Consider the following 20,599-nt stretch of genomic DNA (forward strand, 5'->3'; position numbering starts at 1 on the left):
GTCTAAGACATGCAGAAAACAAGTAGCAAACTGTCAAAATTCAGTCCTTCCTTATCAGTAATCACATTAGATATAAATAGAATAACACTTCAAATAAAAGAGATTGATACAATGGAGAAAAATTAATGCAGTTGAAACATATACTCCCTATAAGGGAACGATCAGAATATGTTGACAGTAAAAGGTTATAAAAATATATAACATATCTTTCTGTGTATAAAATATGTAAGTATACATAGAAAGACAGAAAATTGTGTGTGTGTGTGTGTGTGTGTGTGTGTGTGTGTGTGTGTGTGTGGAGAGAGATCTAGGGAGAGACAGGGACAGAGACAAAAACAGACACCATCAGTAGCACATGCTTTTAAGTCCTAGCTACTTAGGAGGCTGAGAATGAAAGGTATCATTAGACTCCAACTGGGAAGAAAAGTTCACAAGACTTCTCCACTTATACATGGAAACAGTGGTACATGTCTATCAAGCAACATGAGAGGCAGAGATCTGGAAAATCGTGGCACCAAGCCAGCTCCTGTGGAGAAAGGTCCAAAAGACTGTCTCCATGGAGAGAATCTTGATGTAATGGTATATGAATGTGGTCTTCGTGATGTTAAGAAATCTAAAAGTGGGCCGGGAGTTTGCCTATCCTCTGTGATCTTAACTGTATATGAGGGAAAACAAGAATGTACAGATATCCTTGTCTATGGCAATGTGTGGAAGGAATCACAAGGAACTTTAATCGATGATGGGGAGTAGGCATATGAATTCTGAATTCATGTCTTCATTTTACAATGTCTCTTATTAATGTAAATATTGGTCATCTTTGATTTTATTAATGTAAATATTGGTCATCTTTGATTTGCTAGCATATACATTTTAATTCTCCTTGATTTTTTATAATCTTTTCCACATTCTCTGGGGATATGATTTCAATCTTAGCTTCACAAATAATTACCATAACATGTTTTCCTGTTACATTCCATCCTGCCAGGGGAGCCCCAAGCTTGGATTGAAGCCAAGAAGGGCTGGCTGGGGGCTGGAAAATTCCTGAAAGAAGGGCCTGTGCTATTTGTTCTGTATGGGTAGAACTAAGATTGGGCAAGATTCAGAACTTCGTTGAACTATGCTGCACAGCTCCCAAAACCTAGGACCCCCTGGGTCTCATCAGTGGGGCTACCTGGGAAAGTGCTACTGTCCTTCAGGAGGTTAGAGTCTCTGTATGCATGTGAGCATGAGAAAACAGCTGCATTTAATGAAACATGAGTCTGGAAATCATGCCTAGGTGTAAATTGTGTCTGTATCTTGTTCCTGTGTCTATGCAGCAGCGGTTTTCTTTTTTGTTTTATTTTTTAACATAATATTTACGTGGAACCATGTTATCAAAGCAATAAAGCATTATGGATTATCTTTAATAACATAGGAAATAGCTTATAAGCTGTAGAAAAAATTAGACTATGTGAAAAGATATGCAAAAGAAAATGGTAGGGGTTAATGTTTAAGCTGTAATTAACTCATTGTAATAACCTTCTTTGTTCATGTGTTGTGGGGTCCAGTAACAGCAACAAGGTTTAACCTTAAATTGTACTTATTGTATTGTCATTCATACTAACACATTACAAGGACATACTAGGCAAAGGGATTCCTTTTTTTTGCCAGTCCTGGGCTTGAACTCAGGGCCTGAGCACTGTCCTTGGACTTTCTCAAGCCTAGAGCTCTACCCCTTGAGCCTCAGCACCACTTCCGGCTTTTTTTCTATATATGTGGTACCAAGGAATCCAACCTGGGTCGTCATGCATGCTAGGCAAGCACTCTACCACTAGGCCAAACTCCCGGCCCCAAAGGGATTCCTTTTTAAAGAGTTTCATATATAATAAAATCTGATTATAAGTTATTTGGGGGGAGATTTATTTTGACTTCTGATTATGGGTTATCCCAAAGCCTAGGGGTGTGACTCATTGAAGGAAATTTTGTATAGCATGTCAAAGGCCCTAGTTTCCATTTCCATCATCACATAAAAAGAGAATAGTACACATAATACATGACTAAAGTAACATGGGATTTGAAAATTGATTTAAGTTCAAATCCCTAATAGATGTATGACTTCAGGCAAGTTATTTATTAAGTTTACTTTTAGATCGTATTTTTTAGGAGGGGAGTTCAAAATAACGCTAACTCCTTACACAGGAAAGTTAAATGTGGCAATGGGCCATTTCTCATCTTTCCTCTGGAAAAGAAACAGAGTTGGAAAAAATTCTTTGTGAAAATGATCTACTTTCTCTTAAAGCCACTTTTTTCTAATTTTTTTATTGTAATTAATAAAAGGGTTACATGATATTTGCCATATAGAAGGTGCATTAATTCACATACATTGATAACCTTTCACATGTCTTGGTACCCCTTACCCTCCCTCCCGCCCCCCCCCGTCTTAAAGCCACTTTTAAGCTAAAGAACATACATTTCCATACCTCTCAGAATCTCTTAGGCTTTCTCCTGACTGTGTTACGCTACCTGCATACATAATATTGCTACTCAACCTTCCAGTTATGATTGTAAGTACTCTATACACACCTACTTATAAACCAATTGTGTATAGTCATGCGGTGTTAGTTCAAATCACTTTGAGAATGTTGCTACTACCCTTGTGTTTTCAGTCATGCGGTGAGAAACTTCTATTCCAGTAGAGCCTTTCCAACTCATTTTTACTTTTTTAATAACAATTTTGAGCATATTGTAAGGAGAATATCACATGATCAAATACAACTTTATCCAAAGAACATATGTTCGCATGACAAGTACGTGGCATATACCGACATATAAGCTATAATAAAAGAGCCCACTCAGCTAAGAAGTGTGTTTGCTATACGGGGTCTTTTATTATTCCATATGAAATTTTGGATTGCCTCTTCTATTTCTTTAAAGAATGACATTGGGATATTGATGGGTATTGCATTGAATTTGTAGATAGCCCTTGGCAAGATTGTCATTTTCACGATATTGATTCTTCCAATCCAGGAACATGGGAGGTTTTTCCATTTCCTCAGTTCTGCTTTAATTTCCTTTTTCAGGGTTTTAAAGTTTTCATCAAAAAGGTCCTTTACATTCTTAGTTAAGGTAATTCCTAGGTACTTTATTTTCTTTGAGGCTATTGCAAAAGAAGTTGCTTTCCTGATTGTTGCCTCATTCCTCTCACTGTTGGCGTAGAGGAAGGCAGTTGATTTTTGAGGGTTAATTTGTATAAAATCCAAAGTTTTGAATCAGCTCAAGGAGGTTTGGAGTAGAGTCTACAGGATTCTTTAAATACAGGATCATGTCATCTGCAAAGAGGGAAAGTTTTACTTCCTCTTTCCCTATTTGGATTCCCTTTATTCTTGCTTCTTGCCTTATTGCACTGGCTAGGAATTCTAAAACAATGTTAAAGAGGATTGGAGAGAAAGAACAGCACAGGAGGAATTTCAGTACCAAACTTTAGACTCTATTACAGAGCTATAATTATCAAAACAGCTTGGTACTGGCACAAGAAGAGGCCTGAAGACCAGTGAAATACAACTGAAGACCCAGATATTAAACCACAGACCTATAGCCACCTAATCTTTGACAAGGGAGCCAAAAAAATAGAATGGAAGGAAGATAGCCTCTTCAACAAGTGGTGCTGGCAGAACTGGTTAAGCACTTGCAGAAAAATAAGTTGGATCCTTCTTTGTCACCCTGTACTAGAATTAACTCCAAATGTATCAAAGACCTCGAGATAAAAACTGACACTCTGAAAACGTTACAAGAAAGAATAGTAGATACACTAGTCTTCCTTGGCACAGGTCGAAACTTTCTTAATAAGGACCAAGAATCACAACAAATCAGAGAAAGGCTGGATAAGTGGGACTGCATTAAACTGCTTTTGTATGGCAAAGGACATAGCTAGTAAACTAATTAGGAAGCCTACAGAGTGGGAGAAGATCTTCACTAACCATACAACAGACAAAGGCCTCATATCTAAAATGTATCAACAGCTCAAAAAATTGAATCACTCCAAAACTAATCTCCAAATTAACAACCATCCCATTAAAAGATGGGCCAAAGACTTAAAGAGAATCTTCTCTGAAGAAGAAACTAAAATGGCCTGCAGACACATGAAGAAATGCTCAACATCTCTGGTCATAAAAGAAATGCAAATCAAAACAACTCTAAGATTCCACCTCACTCCAGTTAGAATGGCCAGGATCAGGAAAACGAATGACAACAGATGCTGGAGGGGATGTGGCCAGGAGGGATCACTACTACACTGTTGGTGGGAGTGCAAACTTGTTCAACCACTATGGAAAGCAGTATGGCAGTGCCTCAAAAGACTAAACATAGAGCTCCCCTATGACCCAGCAATTCCACTACTTGGCATTGAGGAGCATAGAAAATATCTATATATTTTCTATAAACCTGTTAGCCATTTGTATTTTTATACTTGTATTCATTTGTATGTTTATACTTGTGTCTCCTTAACTTGTCTTTCTGCTTCTGTATATCTGCTTGCTAAAACCCTGAGAAATGCAACTGCTGTCCTTGTGGCTAATCTACAAGCACCCATTTGTCCTTGGTTCCCAGACTGAGCTACACTGTAGTAAGGAGTATACACATTCCAAGCAGGGAGCTAGAGATAGTAGCCATCTGGTACCAACAAGGTCGGACTTGGGAGGGCCAGCAAACTAGGGCAGATGTCAACCAATCATAAGCCCGTCACCATGGAGATCCCCCTAGACTCATATCTGGCCTAAAACCATCCTCCCAAAATGACAGCCATCTAGACTGACCACAACCCCTTTCCTGCTTTGTATTGCACCAATCATTTAATGGAATTATACTATAAATTTCCCGCGTGGCGTATTGATTTGTAGTTATTACTTACTGGGGACTTCCCCCTACCAAAAAATGTATAAAAGGGGCTGTAATCTTGTGCTCAGAGCCTCTGGTCTCGACTATCAGTGCGCAGAGACCCATGCTCGAGCTCGTCAGTAAACAACTCATTGCAATTTGCATTGACCTTTGGTCTCTGGCTATGGGGGGGGGCTTCAAGTTTCTGGGCACAATAGCATTTACCCAATCATCCAGAAACAAGGACATACTAAATCCACCAGCACAACAATATTCGTTGCAGCACTATTTACCATAGCAAAGATATGGATCCAACCTAGATGTCCCTCAGTTGAGTGGATCAACAAGTTGTGGTATTTGTACACAATGGAATTCTATGCTGCTGTCAGAAAAAACGACATCGCCCCATTTGTTAGGAAATGGAAAGACTTAGAAAAAATCATATTAAGTGAAGTAAGCCAGACTCAAAGGAACTTAGGCTCAATGGTTTCCCTCATTTGTCATAATCAGTAGAAACCTTGGGCTCTCCTAGCAGAGATTTGCAATAGAGCAAAACCTTGATAAAAAAAAGGCCATATAGTAAGACGCTGAATGAAGGGATCACTAGGATATAGAAACAGAGGCCATTAAATGAGTGATTGTTGTCCTTAAGTTACTATGTTATCTCTCATCTCTTTTGCTGTCCCTTGGATATCTCATATTGTTACAGTATCTCACTTTGTTACCTGATATATTGGATATATTTGTATTTGGTTATCTGAAATTGGATAGGGAAGGGGGGAAAACAAGATGAGGGGTGGGGGTGGGGGGAGGGAAATGGGGACCAAGACATGTGAAAGGGTATCAATGTATGGGAATTAATGCACCATCTGTCTGGCAAATATCATGTAACCCTTCTATTAATTACAATAAAAAATATATGAAAAAGAGCCAACTCAGACAATATCGAATAAGTGTCAATGTATGTAATGTCATAGGATAGAGGTTTAAATTTTTAAGTGTGTAGAATGTTAAACTTACAAGTAATGTAGTCAATAGAATGTAAGCAAGATGTATTGCCAACACATAACTCAAGTACATGACCTAATTGTTATCATTTCCATTTAACTCCTCAAAGTGAACTCCTCATCTAAGAGCAGAAGTCCAAACACAATCCCTTGGAGACTGTCACACGGGAAAAGGAGATTCACAACCCAGAAGACTAGAATGAGCAAGAAAAAGAAAAAAAATCAGAGGCCAGGAGTTTGGCCTAGAATGCATGGAGACCCAGGTTCAATTCCTCACTACCACATGCCGACAAAAAGCTGGAAATGATGCTGTGGCTCAAGCAGTAAAGCTCTAGCCTTGAGAAAGCTCAAGTACAGTGCTTAGGTTCTGAGTTCAAGCACCCAAGCACCAGGACTGGCAAAAAAAAAAAAACAGTATAAATGATTGTTGTCCTTAATGTACTATGTTGTCTCTCATCTCCTTTGCTGTCCCTTGGTTATCTCATATTGGTATAGTATCTCACCTTGTTATCTGATTTATTGAATTTATTTGTATTTGGATATTTGAAATTTGATAGGGAAGGGGGGAAAACCAAGACGGGTGGGGGGTGTGGGGGGGGGGATACAGGTATCAAGACATGTGAAAGGGTATCAATGTATGTGAATTAATGCACCTTCTATCTGGCAAATATCATGTAACCCTTTTACTAATTACAATAAAAAAAAACATCAAAACAAGAGAAAAAAACAGTATATTACAAGGTCAAGTAAAAAAAAAATGTTCAGTGGCATCAAATGCAGCTAAAGATTCAAGAATGAGAAGTAGCAAATGTGATTTGACCAGGAGGAAGTTAGCAGTGGTTTTGAGGGTAAGTGGTTTTTAAGTGCACAGGTGGTTTCTATTATATAAGTGGCGACTAATTTAGAATGACATGTTTAGATCAACAACTTGCTTTAACCAGAACATTAAAGGGCCATTATAATTAGATTTACTCCTTCCTTCATTAGCATTTATTGTGCTCTTACAAGTATCCAGCCCTACAAAAGCCACAGGTAGGGGTACCTAATAGAAAAGCCATAATTAAATCAGAATGGCAACCATAAGCAATCTAGAGGACATTTTAAAACAAGGACTTAAAAATAGAAGTCTTATTCCCAACTATTCTTTTCTGATATATTTTAGCCTTTGATGGGGTGGTATCTGAAGTTGAACTAAGGGCCTTGCACTTGGGGATGACAACCACTTGATCCTCACCTTAAGCCCTTCTTTTTGATGATACTTGGAGATGGAGTCTCTCAAATGTTTCTATCCAGGCTGGCCTCAAACTGCCATCCTGCAGATGTCAGTCTCCTAAGGAGTTAAGATTATAGGTGTGAGCCACCAGGCTTGTTTTCCTTTCTAAATTGTTTGATTTGTCAGCCTATAAAAGCAGTAGAATTTAATAAGAAAAATAAAATCTCAAAGTGTTTCATGTATGCTGTGAGGAAAAGCAAAATGTTACTTTTATTACATTTTTTCTATAAACATATAAAAGCCCCCACAAAATAGTCCAAAGAAACCAAAATGTCCCCAGTTTTACACAAAAATGCTTATATTGCCTTTTATCTCATCACTTAACAGCTTTGTTTGACCACATCCCTGGCAAAGCACCAATTTGGATTCTAACAGATTAAAAACCATCAAATCTCAAAAACTCTTGTGTGAACTACAAGGAAAAGCAGAAATGATATTTTTACCTTATTTATTTCCACAAAAGTTTGCTGCCTGTAACACAAAGCCAACAACTCACTTGGAATGGATCATGGAAAGTTATGAAGTTCTCCTCATTTTTATAGATTACAACTGCAGATCTCTGCTTCTCAAAGCAGAGTTCAGAGATATCTACTCCCGGGGAATAAGATAATTTGGCACACCAAACATAGATAATTATTTTAAGTTTAAACATGGATATATTTTTAAACACCATAAAATTCACAATTTTCTAAACCAAACTTCAAAGGTATTTCTCTAGGAGGAGTAAAGTCCAGGCTTGCACCACTGAGAATTTCTTCTCTTCCACTGTCACATTGATGCTCTCTGCCAGGTGTCTCTACAAAAAGGCACAGATGTTATGTCCAGAGACCCTAGTGCTAGCCAGCTATTCTAATTAGCCAAGTGTTAAAAGTTACAGAAACTTTTAATTTGCACTGGTTATAATCATGTAACACTATGACACCCATTAGCTTCAGAATTAAGGATTCTAATCCTGTATGCATACACAAAAGGCTTTTATAATTAGTCATCCAAAATAAACCCACCTTAGAAACAAACCAACCCATTCAGAAGTGTGATGTGAAGTCTTTTTCCTTTTTCTACTTTTCATATAGATTGGTTTTCTTAGTAATGAGGGGAAATTTAGAAAAAAAAAAACCTTAAAAGGGGTTTTCAAGTCCATCATAGCAAAAAATACGTTTGAAAACTTCATCTTCAATAATGTCAATAGCAGGAATCTTGGTTAATTGCATTTGAAAGTATAACTTTCCATCATTGCTTTCTTAGAATTCTTATGTCAAAAGCCATTCTTGTCATACTCTAATAGAGAATATCCTTTGTAGGGGAGTAGTACAGGGTTTGAACTCAAGTCTTATGATTGCTAGGTAGGCACTCTACTGAGACACTCTACTGAGGCCTGAGCATGTCCTGTTTCAGCAGTTAACCCCAAACATTTTAGCACAGGTATCTGAAATTCATTATTATATTTAACTAATATATTTTATTTAACTTGTATTATACAAGATAATTTTCATACATATATATGTATATATAATGAACTTTAATTACATTCATCCTCCATTAGCCTGTCTTGCCTCCTTGCCTCCTCTTACTGGTCTTCTTCCTCTGTGCAAATGAGGTTGGTAGTATTTGTTTTATTTATAATGGCAATTGACTTCTTCTACATTGAGAGATTATGAAGAGTACATGGCAATTATAGACAAAGACAGGTTTCACTAACGGAGGTACAAAAGAAAATGCCTCTCAATTGAACTCAAGCTTTAATAACTAATTTCCATGTTATCTTGAAAACACTTTTTTTCCCAATTGTATTTTATTGTCAGGGTGATGGATAGATGGGTTACAGTTACATTTATCGGGTAGTGGGTACATTTCTTCTTATTCTTCGTGTGTGTGTGTGTGTGTGTGTGTGTGTGTGTGTGTGTGTGTGTGTGTGTGTATGCATGCACACACCTGTGTGGGTGTACATGCCAGTAGTGAAGATTCAAATCAGGGCTTCACATTTTTGCTCTGTCTTTTTGCTCAAGGTTTGGGTCATATCACCTAAGCCATACCTCCACTTCTGACTTTTTGCTGGTCAATTTAAGAGCTGCAAAGACATTTCTGCAGGGAAAACAAAAATGCTCAGATTCCAGACTCTTATATAACTAGTATTATAGATGTAAGCCACCAGAAACCTGATGGTGTTTTAATGTAAACATGATCAAAAAGTCTGATCCCTAGGAGAATGCTAAGCATATTCTAATTTAATGCAGGAAACAGTTTTTCTTTTGCTTTTGTTTTTTTTTTATTTTGGTCAGTTGTGGGGCTTAAACTCAGCATGGGTGTTGTCCTTGAGCTCTTCAGCTCAAGGCAAGTGCTCTACCACTTGAGCCACAAAGCCAATTCCAGGAAATAGTTTTTTTTTTAAAAAAAAGGGTCAATTTTTTAATGAAACAAGGCCTCAGCCAGTGTTTTCTGAGGGGCAAAAACACATTAACCCTTCTAATTAAAGAATAAACTTTAAATACAAATAAGCAATCTCATTTTCTCAATGGAAAGTATCTGTACCCATAGATTTTCTAAAAATCAAAAGCACGTCTTTTAAAGGAAAACAATTTTTATTGTGTACAAGATTTGTATTCATTAATCAAGGACACAAAACTACAATTACCAACATCGACCCTAATATTGACAATTAAATCACAGCAACCTGGTAAAGAAATTCTAATTAGTTAGGCAAAACAAATTCTATTAAATTTCGAAAGAAAATGCAGTGATTTTAACACTTCTAAAGCAGTCATCTGAACATTTTAAACAATAGAGGAAAATATCAACATCAATATAACTGCCTTAGTTTGGAGACAAAGAATTGTAAATGATGTGTTGACACATAATGTGTCACAGAACATTGTAATTCCTTTAGTCTCAGTGCTTTAGACCCAAAGCTTTACTGTGCTACCACCACCCAGGTACTCCAATGAGAGGCTCCATCCAACGACTAGCTAGAATTAAATTACACTATGTGACTCTGCTTGTCAGGAGAATGGAAAATAATAAAAACATTTTCCCTTATTGATGCAAATTATACAATAAAACCAGATAATTTCACTGGTAAGAGGGCAGTTCAGAAAGGTCAGTCTTCTATTACATTATATCAACAGCAAATTCAAACAGATTTACTTTCTATCAATAACAAACTAGCAAACTCACAGCATTTTTCAAAGGCTTGTTGAGAAAAAATAAAGTCAAGGGAAAGAGCATTATCTCATTTACAATTTACTAGCTATAATTTCAGAGAGATACAGGGTTCCAATACTCTAACATGAATAGGACAAAGATAGATTTAAAATAAGTGAACAAATATCTTGATTGGAGCAGTCTGCTGATGTAGGTTTTCAGCTTATTGATAATTAGTGTCATCTCTTTTCAGCTAGGCAATTTTATAATTCACTTAGGGAGAACCTACATATCCTAAAATTAAAGAAAAGTTAATTTACTTGTTCCTGATATTTCAATATGTATATGTCTTTGCCTACATTCTAATATGTTCTCACTAATGAAGATCTCCACATGTATTCCCAGTCAGTCCCACAATGAAAATATGAAAGATGACCTAGGGATTAGTCCAGACCACTATGTTTCTCATCATATTTTACTGTTTCCCCCAAATCGGATTCTCGGTTAGGCGAGATGAATTGATAACATAAAATGATCTAATAAAAACTTCATCCTACCAAGAAAACAGTGGTGAATGGCTTTGTATGTAACTCATGAGGTGCAATTCTTGCTTAGCATGCTTAAGGCATTGGGTTTGATTTCCAGAGCGCCCCCCCTCCATACACACAAAGACTGTAGCAAATGAAAACTAGGGAAATGAGAATAATTGGTGTACTTTTTTTGCTAGGGATCCTCATTAGCAAAGATTACTCCATTTCTCCTAACTCTAGTCAAAACACATGAGAAAGGGGACGCTTTAGTATCTTTAAGTTGATGTGCATAAATCAGGCAAACTCAGATAAGCTAAGCATAGACAAGCTAACTTATTTCTTTCAGGTGTTTATACAGCACCGAGATTTGAATATGGTACTGGATCAGACTATAACACATGCAGACACAAGGTGGATTAAATATCAACATTAATAAAAATTAACCTACCCTTATGTTGGATAATAAACTCATCTGAATTCTTATTACACTATCTCATATTGGTTATTTGTTATGGCACGAGAAAGGTAATAGGCCAGAAAGATTCCAATTAGCTGGAAAGAAAAGAGTAACAAAATTAAACACACACACACATAAAATCACTTGAACACCTCAGATTGCACATGTGTTTTCCACTCATAATTCACTAATTTCTTTCCTTAACTGTTTCTAAATGTTTCATATTCTGTAGCAGCAGATCAGTTCAGCAATAGATTAATTCTGAGGATGTAAGTTTTACTACTACAATGACTCAACTTCACAGTTAATATGTAGGGAATACTCAGTAGTTGTGAGTTTTGGACAAGCCCTAAGGTACTAAAAAATATAACACCATGGCTTATAATAAGCATCTTATCAAGTAAAATCTCCATCTATAAGTGCAATGGAAAGCAGTGCCAATAATGATGTGAATGGTCTACAACGTCTGTGCTGTCCAATGAAGTCTTAATTAGCTTCATGTGGCTGCTAAGGATTTCAGCTGGGACTAGAGCAACAGAGTTTTTTTTATCACAATAGTAGTGGTTTGAATTCAGGGGCTTATGCTTGCTAAGCTGTTTGTTGAGCTGATGCAATATTTTCCCACTGGCTATATTTAGGACAGTGTCTTGCTTTCATCCTAAGCGACAAACCCTTAATTATAGACTTCCAGTTGTCACTGGTATCACAAAGGTAAGCACCAACACACCCAGCTTCTATTCCATAGACACAGTCTTGTGGACTTTTCAACCAGGCTGTCTAGGCACAACATCCTCCTAATGTCCGCCTCTCATCTAGTTTGGGATGACAGGTACATACCAATGTTCCCAGTTATGGGTTGAAAAGGGTAGGGTTCATTAGAACTTTCTCTGACCAAACTGGTCTTGAAGTTTGATCCGCCCATTCTCAGACTCCCAAGATCTTTGTGATTTTATTTAATATTTATAACTGTCCAAAGGAGTCTAGTGGGTATCGTATTAGTGCTGATGAAAGTAATTGCTACTATTTAAAGTTGTTGCAAGGTTAAACTTGTATAGTCTCCTTTTTTTCCCCGTAGGTCTTGGGGCTTGAACTCTGGGCCTGGGCACTGTCCCTGAGCTTTTCAGCACAAAGCTACCACCCTACCCCATAATCCACAGCCTCACTTCCTATAGTCTCCTTTCTATAATACTGAATATAAAATAACATGCCCTAAAAAACCATTTAGAGACACAAATCAGTTTGTTTTTTGTTTTTTATTTTGTGTGTGTCATGGGGCTTAAACTCAGCCTAGGTGCTGTCACTGAGCCCTTCAGCTCAAGGCCACTGCCCTACCCCTGGGCCTGGGTGGTGTCCCTGAGCTCTTCAAGGATACTACCCTACCCTTGAGCCAAGACCCACTTCCTGTTTTTTAGCAGTTAATTGGAGTCTTAGGTCCTTTTGAGCCAGGGCTGGCTTTGAACCGCGATCCTCAGATCCTAGCTACTGAGTAGCTAGGATTAGAGGCGTGAGCCACCATGCCTGGCACAAATCAGTTTTTACAACACACAAATCAGTTTTCACACTACAGTGAGTAATAGTGGGATGGGAGACTGTATAATTTAAATTTTAACAGGTTCGAAAGTATATGCAAATTACCAGGTAGCTGCAGCTCTAGTAATGTTTTAGAACTCTAATTCCAGGGGGAAAAAAAGCAAGGCTTCCATCTAGTGTTTTGTTTAAAGAAGGGATTCTTGGATCACACAATTAACTACTTAAAACATATTCACTGCGGGGGAGGGGTGGGAAGGTGGTCTGGCAGTGTTAGAGGGCTTGCCAAACATTCATGTGGTCCTGGGTTTCATTCCCAGAACTGAATTAAAAAAAAAAAAAAGAAAAGACATGACTTCTAGGAATTCTAAGTTGTGCCTTTTCAAGGCATGACTGGCTATGACAACACAAATTGAAATTCAGACCACTGTGTAGCTGTAGAGAACATAAGATGAAAGATATTTTCTCTTAAAGGAAAAGTCTAAATAATCACAAATCAAAATCAATCCATAAAGTGCAATCATTCCATTTCTATACTGTGACTGGTGACTGGTGACTGGGAGCTGTGTGAAACTGACCACTCTTACATTGTTCTCACTATCCAGGTCCCTAAAGCAAAGCCTCAGGCCTGAAAGTAAAATCTTTTCAGTTTATACCTACCAAAGGAAAAAAAAACATTTTCCAAAAAACAACACCACTTACTTGAAAGCAAGCTACTCCGAAGGAAATTCCAGCTACAACTCCCATTTCAGATTCTATAATCGTCATTACTTTTATAAAACAGCCCTGGTGGGAACGAAAAACATTCAACACAGGAAATCTGTAGTTTTCCTTACAATAAAAGATACTTTGACCATACACCTTCACAAAAGAATCAGTTTTAGCATTCAGTTGTCATTTACTGAAATCTACTCTTGTTCATAGGTTCTCAATCCCCACTCTTTCCAACTTTTGAAGCACACACTTGAATATGCTAGTTGCTAGTTGTGTGAAATCTAGTTCTACTTGCTCTACCTACTTCAAATTATGTGAGTAAAATTAATGAGTAAAAATTAAATAAAGACAACTTTGTGTTCAGTCAAGTCCTGAAAGATCATCAAATAGAGAATCCTAAAAGTTTCCTTACCTCATGGTTTACTTGATTTGCATCCTTTTGTGGAGAACAGTCTTCAATTTTACAGCAACTCTTGGGAAATCCTATTTCTGTGTAATAATCACTATCTTTCCAGTCCCTATAGTTGGTGACACCACAGCAATGTAACTGAAAAAGCCAACACAAGCATTTAGTTCAAACTACAACTTTATAGGCAAATAGTTAATCTAACCTAATCACCTACTATAATCTGTGCTCAAAATAATATTTAATGCATTCAGTAAGGAGAGACATCAAATATAACAGTTTTTGGATGGCCCTTACTTTTCCTGCTATAGTTGGCATTCACAGTATTTGTCTATGATGCAAGTAGGCAGGGAGAGAAGAGAACAGGGACAGGTGAGAAGGCAAAAATGTCAGTATCAGGGCCGGGAGTTTGCCCTAGTGGTTAAAGTGCTTGCCTAGCATGCATGAAGACCCGGGGTCGATTCCTCAGTACCACATACATAGAAAAAAGCCAGAAGTGGTGCTGAGGCTCAAGTGGTAGAGCTCTAGACTTGAGAAAGTCCAAGAATAGTGCTCAGGCCCTGAGCTCAAGCCCAGGCCTGGCAAAAAAAAAATGTCAGTATCATTAAACACTTCTTTTCTGTATACAAAGATATCCAGTATCTCCTTTCTTCTGAGGCCAGTAGGGATTGTGTTGTTGTCTGGAAAAGCCACTGCCTCTGATCACTTACCGAATTTTGGATCTTGTCTACTGCTTCACTTCTATAGTCTCCTGTCAAGTTGTAATACTTCAAAGCTTTCTCATAATTGCTCTTAAAGCTGTTTTTAATCTACAGCAAAGAAACACAATGTCAGTAAACAAATGTTCTACAAAGTTCCTTTGGGTTCTAGACAAAAGAAATTCTTGAATGTGACTCTGGTTATTAAATTCCAGGGCCAATTTAGGCTTTTAAGGGATATACTTAGCTGAGGAGAGTAAAAAAGTATCACTTAATGAAATGACTAGTATAATCGTCAAAGTGCTATGGAGCATTTACCCAAGTGGTAGTTTTGTACTGCTTATTTGACCCCTCACCTACCAAATCTTTCTCCATTTTGTACGTATTTGATGTGAATGAAAATAAGCTATAAAACTCTATTTGGGGATATTTCACTGATAATTCATAAAACACTCTAAAAGCATACACTGAATAACCTCATAACCATCACAGATTTAGTATATCAAAATTAAGATTATCAATGGTTTGTATTTTGAACATGTGTACCTTAAGAATGAATGAATTTAACAGTCGAAGCCAAAGCCACTAAGGTGTCTTTTAATAGATGAACAGATAAATCTGCTATGGTACATCCCAACAATACAGCAGTACAGATAAGTGAATACCAGGAAATACATGAGAGAACCATATTGCTAAATGAAAGAAGCCATTCTGAAAATACTACAAAGTGTATGGCTCAAAATAAATCACATTTTGTAAAAGGCAACACTAAGCAGGAGGTAAAAGTGGTAAGAATGAATTTTGTATTACAAACTTTCACTATAGTACTGAAGTTATAAATTGTACTTTTGCATTTTAATACATACTTGCACACAAACTAATCATTCATCTAATTACAGGTACTTTTAAATTTTCTTCTGGTGATTATTAATCTAAAATTTCTAAATTTCATTTCTAAATTAAGCAGCACGTCATTTTATTAGAAAGTCATTATTGTCAGATACAGATCAAAAACTAAGTTTTAAATGCTGTTAAGTGATTTCAAAACTATTAAATCTTTGTCTTACTCTTTTACTTAATCCATGTTTATATGAGATGATACACTGTAACATATTATGCTTCCTAATGAGGCTTACCTCATGTCTGAAGACAAATCCTACTATGGCAGCAACTAACTCCACCAAAAATATGAGAGTCAGAAACATAGCATACTGTGGGAGGGAAAAGAAAATCCAAGTGAGCATGAATAATCTCTAGCACAACTGAAAAAGGAACCAAAGGAGAAACAACATTCTGGTTGGTCAGTTCAGCATATTTTTTTTAATTGAAAAGGGCCTAGAAAACAACCTGAAAGTATCTATTTTGAAAATACAAACCAGCAGGTAAGTTTTTACAAGGAACAAGAGAAATTCAAAGGGCTACAGCCCATTTCAAGACTTTTTTTTAACACATCCAAGAATATTATAAGGAAAACAAGTACTCACCAGTTTCAGCATCCATGCAGAAGCACGGCAGGTGGCAAAACAACCGAAGGTCCCCAAAAGTATGATGACAGTACCAGTGCCAATAAGCACGAAGGGGACATTGGTGGCCTTCTCATTTAAGAGGGAAAAATAATTTTCCAGGCTCACCTTGCCCCAAATACCAACGGCAAGGAGAATAACGCCAGTGATCTATATGAGAAATGAAGAGAATAGAAACAGGCAACTATACACTAGCATCTTCAAGTCACAAACCAGGAAGTATTTAAGATTAAATGTACGTAAGTATTAATCTGGTATTCCGGTTGCTCAGAAGCTGTGCCTAAGACAAGACAGACAGAAGGGTGGGAGAGGGTAGGAGGATCAAAACACAAAGGTAGGGTGAATAGCAGGTTTAACAAATATCTTTCAGCGTGTTTTACTGTGTAAACATAGGCCCTTGTCTTATTTGCCTGAGGGATCAAAACTTTTCACAGTGTTACTCTTTCCTGGGAAAGAGAAATCTTCCTAGAGGAAAACATTGTTTTTCAATTCCAGATTTCCCCCATCCCCCACCCTCGATTAAAGATGAATACAGGCTACAAAGTCAGGGTACGCAAAAATAAACCCAAGGATGGATTGGCGGGAGTGGAGCCATACCATTCTTACCTGGGAAACACTCCCCTCTTAGGAAGCAGTGAAAAGAAAGACACTATTATATAAGCAAGTGAGCGTTCAAAGGAGCTGAGCAAGCCTGGGTACTCCAATGGTTTGAGAACAACCTTGTGTGGTTAGGGCCCTTAACCCCATTTCCAGGCAAAGATCTCAAATGCCTGGGCCATCTAGGTCCAGTTCAGCCTATACACTATCACCACCGTTCGCACCCTAGCATCCGGACCCCAGCGAAATGCTGGAGCTTCAGGCTGAGATTCAAGGCACGCCAGCCCCTAGGGTCCCCACAGCGCCTCCAACCCTACCCCCACCCCCTCCAGACCCGAGTTCCCTTCGCTCCCGCTCACCCCCGCCCCCACCCCCAAGATTCCCAGACGCCTCAGTCTCTCACCCAAAATATGAAAGTGTAGATCAAGAGAACGCTCTTAAAACAAGTAATGACTGGTTTAGTCTGCAGTCTCCGAGACGGGGACGCCATGACTAGCTCAAGACCCTACACCACGAACCCAGAGATCGAACAGCGCCAGCCACAGACGGATTCGCCGAGTTTTCCCGGAAAGTGCCGAAAACTTACGAGTGTCTGCAACTGAGAAGAGGCGGAACCACTGTATGATTTTCTAGAGGGTAAAGGGCTGCAGGCTGTCAGGAAAATGACTGCAAATTCCGAGCGCCCCCTACTGAAGGTTACAGAAAACTAAAGGTTTCCACATACGTGACATTTTCTTCTCTTTTTTTCCTAATTTTTCCTAACCCCGTCTAGTTCTTACAATTTTATTATGTTATTTCTTGTCACTACATACCGCCACTTCGGCCCCCAAGGCCTCCAATAAAAAATTAGAAATGTGCTACCAACAATTTTCCATTTGCAAAGCAAATGTTGAAAAGAAAAATGAAATTTGTCTCTGAAGGGTACGATGAGGCTGAATTTTTTCTCATTTTTTTGTGCTTTTCCATATTTGAACATTGTTTTATGGCATGGGGAGAAAGAAAGGGAATGAATGGAGGGAAATAATTACCTGTTAAAAAGAATTCCAACTTTGTTACCTGGTATATTGTATATACACTTATTGATTTGAAATAGGGAAAGGAAGGGGGGAAACAAGATGATTGAGAGGGGGTGCGGAGAAAGAAATGGGGACAAAAACATGAGAAGGGGTATCAAGATTTGAGAAATAATGTGCCCATTACCTGATGAATGTAACGGTGACCCTTCTATACATTATCCCTAGAATAAAATACAATTAACAAAAAAAGAATCCCAAAGCTAGATATTTAAGATAATTATGAATTTTAGAATTTTAGCACTTTGCAAAACTCCATTATACCTCTCCTCTCTTATTCCTTAAGTAACTGGAAAGATGGGCAAATATAAATTCAACTGATATACATAAATGCATAAAAATGGAGAGCTCTATAGAGAATGCCAAATAAAGATGATAATGTGTTAGACGTTAAAAATATATATTCCCCCAACTAGGATTTGGTACTACATACCTATGTTCGCAGAGACATGGGTGGGAGGAGTGACATCAGAAGCTGTCACTTGGCAAAAAATGCTCTATCTGAAAGCTAACTAAATGAAAAACAAGAATCATATACTCCTAGAAATGTTTATAATGGCAGAGTAACTTTTCATCCTTGCAACTTAATGAAATTCCTTAGCACAAAAAAATAAATATATTCCATTTACCTAACTTCTTCCCTCCCCCCCCCCTCTGCTAGGAATCATCTGAGAACTTATTATCTAGGGTCACACAGCTAATAAAAAAGCCAAAACTAGAGATTCCCATGTTCTTATCCAGCTACCTCCTCTATTGTACATGCTAAATGTGGTACTTAGATTGGGGTTGCCTGCCTCTCCCCAAGGAAATTCTTTCAATTGTACAGAACTTCCTAGAACTTCACATTTTGTTTTGTTCCTACCATAGTAAACTACCTACAGGATGAGAATCAATTACCAGAATATCTGCTTTCCCATGTGTCCAGAGTCAGCCATGCATCAACATTTATGGTACACTGGTACTTAAAAATAGACTCTCTTCACATTCTCAACAATAGGAAGACAAGAATGGAGGCTCTTCTTGTTTTGCCCTGACTTCAGGGATGATTAAATGTAATAAAAGACAAATCTCCAGAGAATCAGAAATTCTAGAAAATTTGAATCATGCAAATCAGCAAAGCCTACAAGGATATTTAAAGTTAGCTCAATGTTTGAAATGGGGATGAATCTTCATTTCATAATTGACATGAGTAGAAGTAAGGCTGATGCACAGGAATAAGAAATTAGCTTGTAGTCCCCCACTCTTTTCTGATTTGTACCTTTTAAACTTCAAGAATGACTCAATGATCCATTCAAATTGCCTGAAATGTAAATAGGCCATTTACTTCTCGTGGGAATCTCAGAGTAGAATGTTTTTCCCCAGGTTCAAAATACATTTATAAAATCATTTAAATACAATAGAATTAATGAAGTAGTATAGGTATCTGGTCTCCCTTTTTATTCAGGGACATTACATTCAATCCCTAGAATGTATTTTTCTAGAAATGGAGAGGAGTAATCAAAGAGGAAACAATAGAGACTGTTGTTGGGTATTAAACCTCACATATCCATTTAGTGAAACAGATACACTTTGTGAAAGGCCTTCCTGTTTCATACACACACACACACACACACACACACACACACACACACACATATATCCTTATGTGGAAAAACTGTCACATATAGGAAATCTGAACAGAAGCTAAACGTTTATAATTGAACACTGTGCATTGGTTTTAAAGTGACAAAGCAAAATACAGCATTTTGCTGTCTTGAATCATATATGTAGGTTCATGTTTCACTGTTACGCTTTGTGAATATATTAGTCTGTATGTTAGAGCACAAAATGTGCATTAAGGTCTGGATATCTCTTTTGAAGCATAAATGCTTTGGAAAGTGTATGCCATATCTGTAGGAACATGGCAGGATTATTTCTTTATGTAATCCATCTCATTATTAGCATAACTTACCATCACAAGAATCCATTACTATTGTTATTGCAAAGGGGCCTGTTTGCATGACATTGAGGTAAAAGCCCAAACTTTTCTGCTTGAATCTTTGCTTTAAACATATACCACAGAACCAGAAAATAGGAAAGTTCCATGGATAGGTTCACACAGTGTTTTCCCTGTGCTTTGAATATTGACCTAGGACTCTTTCCTATAACATCCTGCCAGACGTCTGAGGTCTAAGGGACTGTTGAAGAATGAATTATGTTGCCAGGATTTCTACTCAGTTTTTATGTCCAAACTAGAAAGGCCTGACACATAAATACATGGAAAGAATGCATATATTTAGGTCCATATACATTATATAGTCCTACAGACACATGAAGATAGCTATCAATCAGAAATAACACACATATTTTGAAATACTGCAAATACACAACTACAAAAGGGAGGCTAGGCAGGAGGGGACTCTAAGCATATGCAGAGCAGGCATAGGCTATGTGATCCTATCTGAAGGGTCCTTTAAAAAGTATCAAGGAAAATAGTCCTTGTGTTAAACAGAAAATTTTCTCTGAAGCTTCATCTGTACCTTGTCCTGGAAGAGATTTTCTTTGTGAGCCTCAGAGCAATAAAATATTTCTGTGGCTGAAGCAAAAACAAATAGCTCAAGCAAAAGCCACATTTTATTTCCAAGAATGTGTTGACTTTCCTCCTCTCCCTTCCTCACCACTCACAACGCTGCTTTGTTCGAACAACACTCAGCGCCAAATTAAACCAAAAGTTGACATGGAAATTCATGGAAATTAATATTCCTATGGCCACGACACCTTGCATGCACCACTGCCTCCCACCCTGCTACACCCGCTTACCTCTGC

At 37.7% G+C, this 20,599-nt stretch overlaps 1 protein-coding gene across 4 annotated transcripts; it reads right to left on the minus strand.

The window, feature by feature from the left end:
* Positions 1 to 7,313: 7,313 nt before the first annotated feature.
* Positions 7,314 to 17,301, minus strand: Tspan6 (tetraspanin 6). Of its 4 annotated transcripts, none has more exons than XM_090325862.1 (8): positions 17,125 to 17,301; positions 16,086 to 16,274; positions 15,738 to 15,812; positions 14,614 to 14,712; positions 13,910 to 14,044; positions 13,486 to 13,569; positions 11,248 to 11,351; positions 7,842 to 7,927 (listed from the first exon to the last, which is right to left on the minus strand). In XM_090325862.1, exons 1-7 carry the CDS (start codon positions 17,209 to 17,211, stop codon positions 11,283 to 11,285), a joined length of 738 nt encoding a protein of 245 aa, XP_090181988.1. In that variant the 5' UTR covers positions 17,212 to 17,301; the 3' UTR covers positions 7,842 to 7,927; positions 11,248 to 11,282. The 4 variants fall into 4 exon arrangements, with proteins under 4 accessions (XP_090181987.1, XP_090181989.1, XP_090181988.1 ...); XM_090325864.1 differs by lacking the exon at positions 7,842 to 7,927 and adding an exon at positions 9,675 to 10,563 and having other exon boundaries at positions 17,125 to 17,244; XM_090325861.1 differs by lacking the exon at positions 11,248 to 11,351 and having other exon boundaries at positions 7,314 to 7,927.
* Positions 17,302 to 20,599: the final 3,298 nt, after the last annotated feature.

The sequence above is a fragment of the Megascapheus bottae genome, chromosome X (assembly GCF_031878675.1).
Source record: "Megascapheus bottae isolate mThoBot1 chromosome X, mThoBot2.hap1, whole genome shotgun sequence".
Lineage (NCBI taxonomy): Eukaryota > Metazoa > Chordata > Mammalia > Rodentia > Geomyidae > Megascapheus > Megascapheus bottae.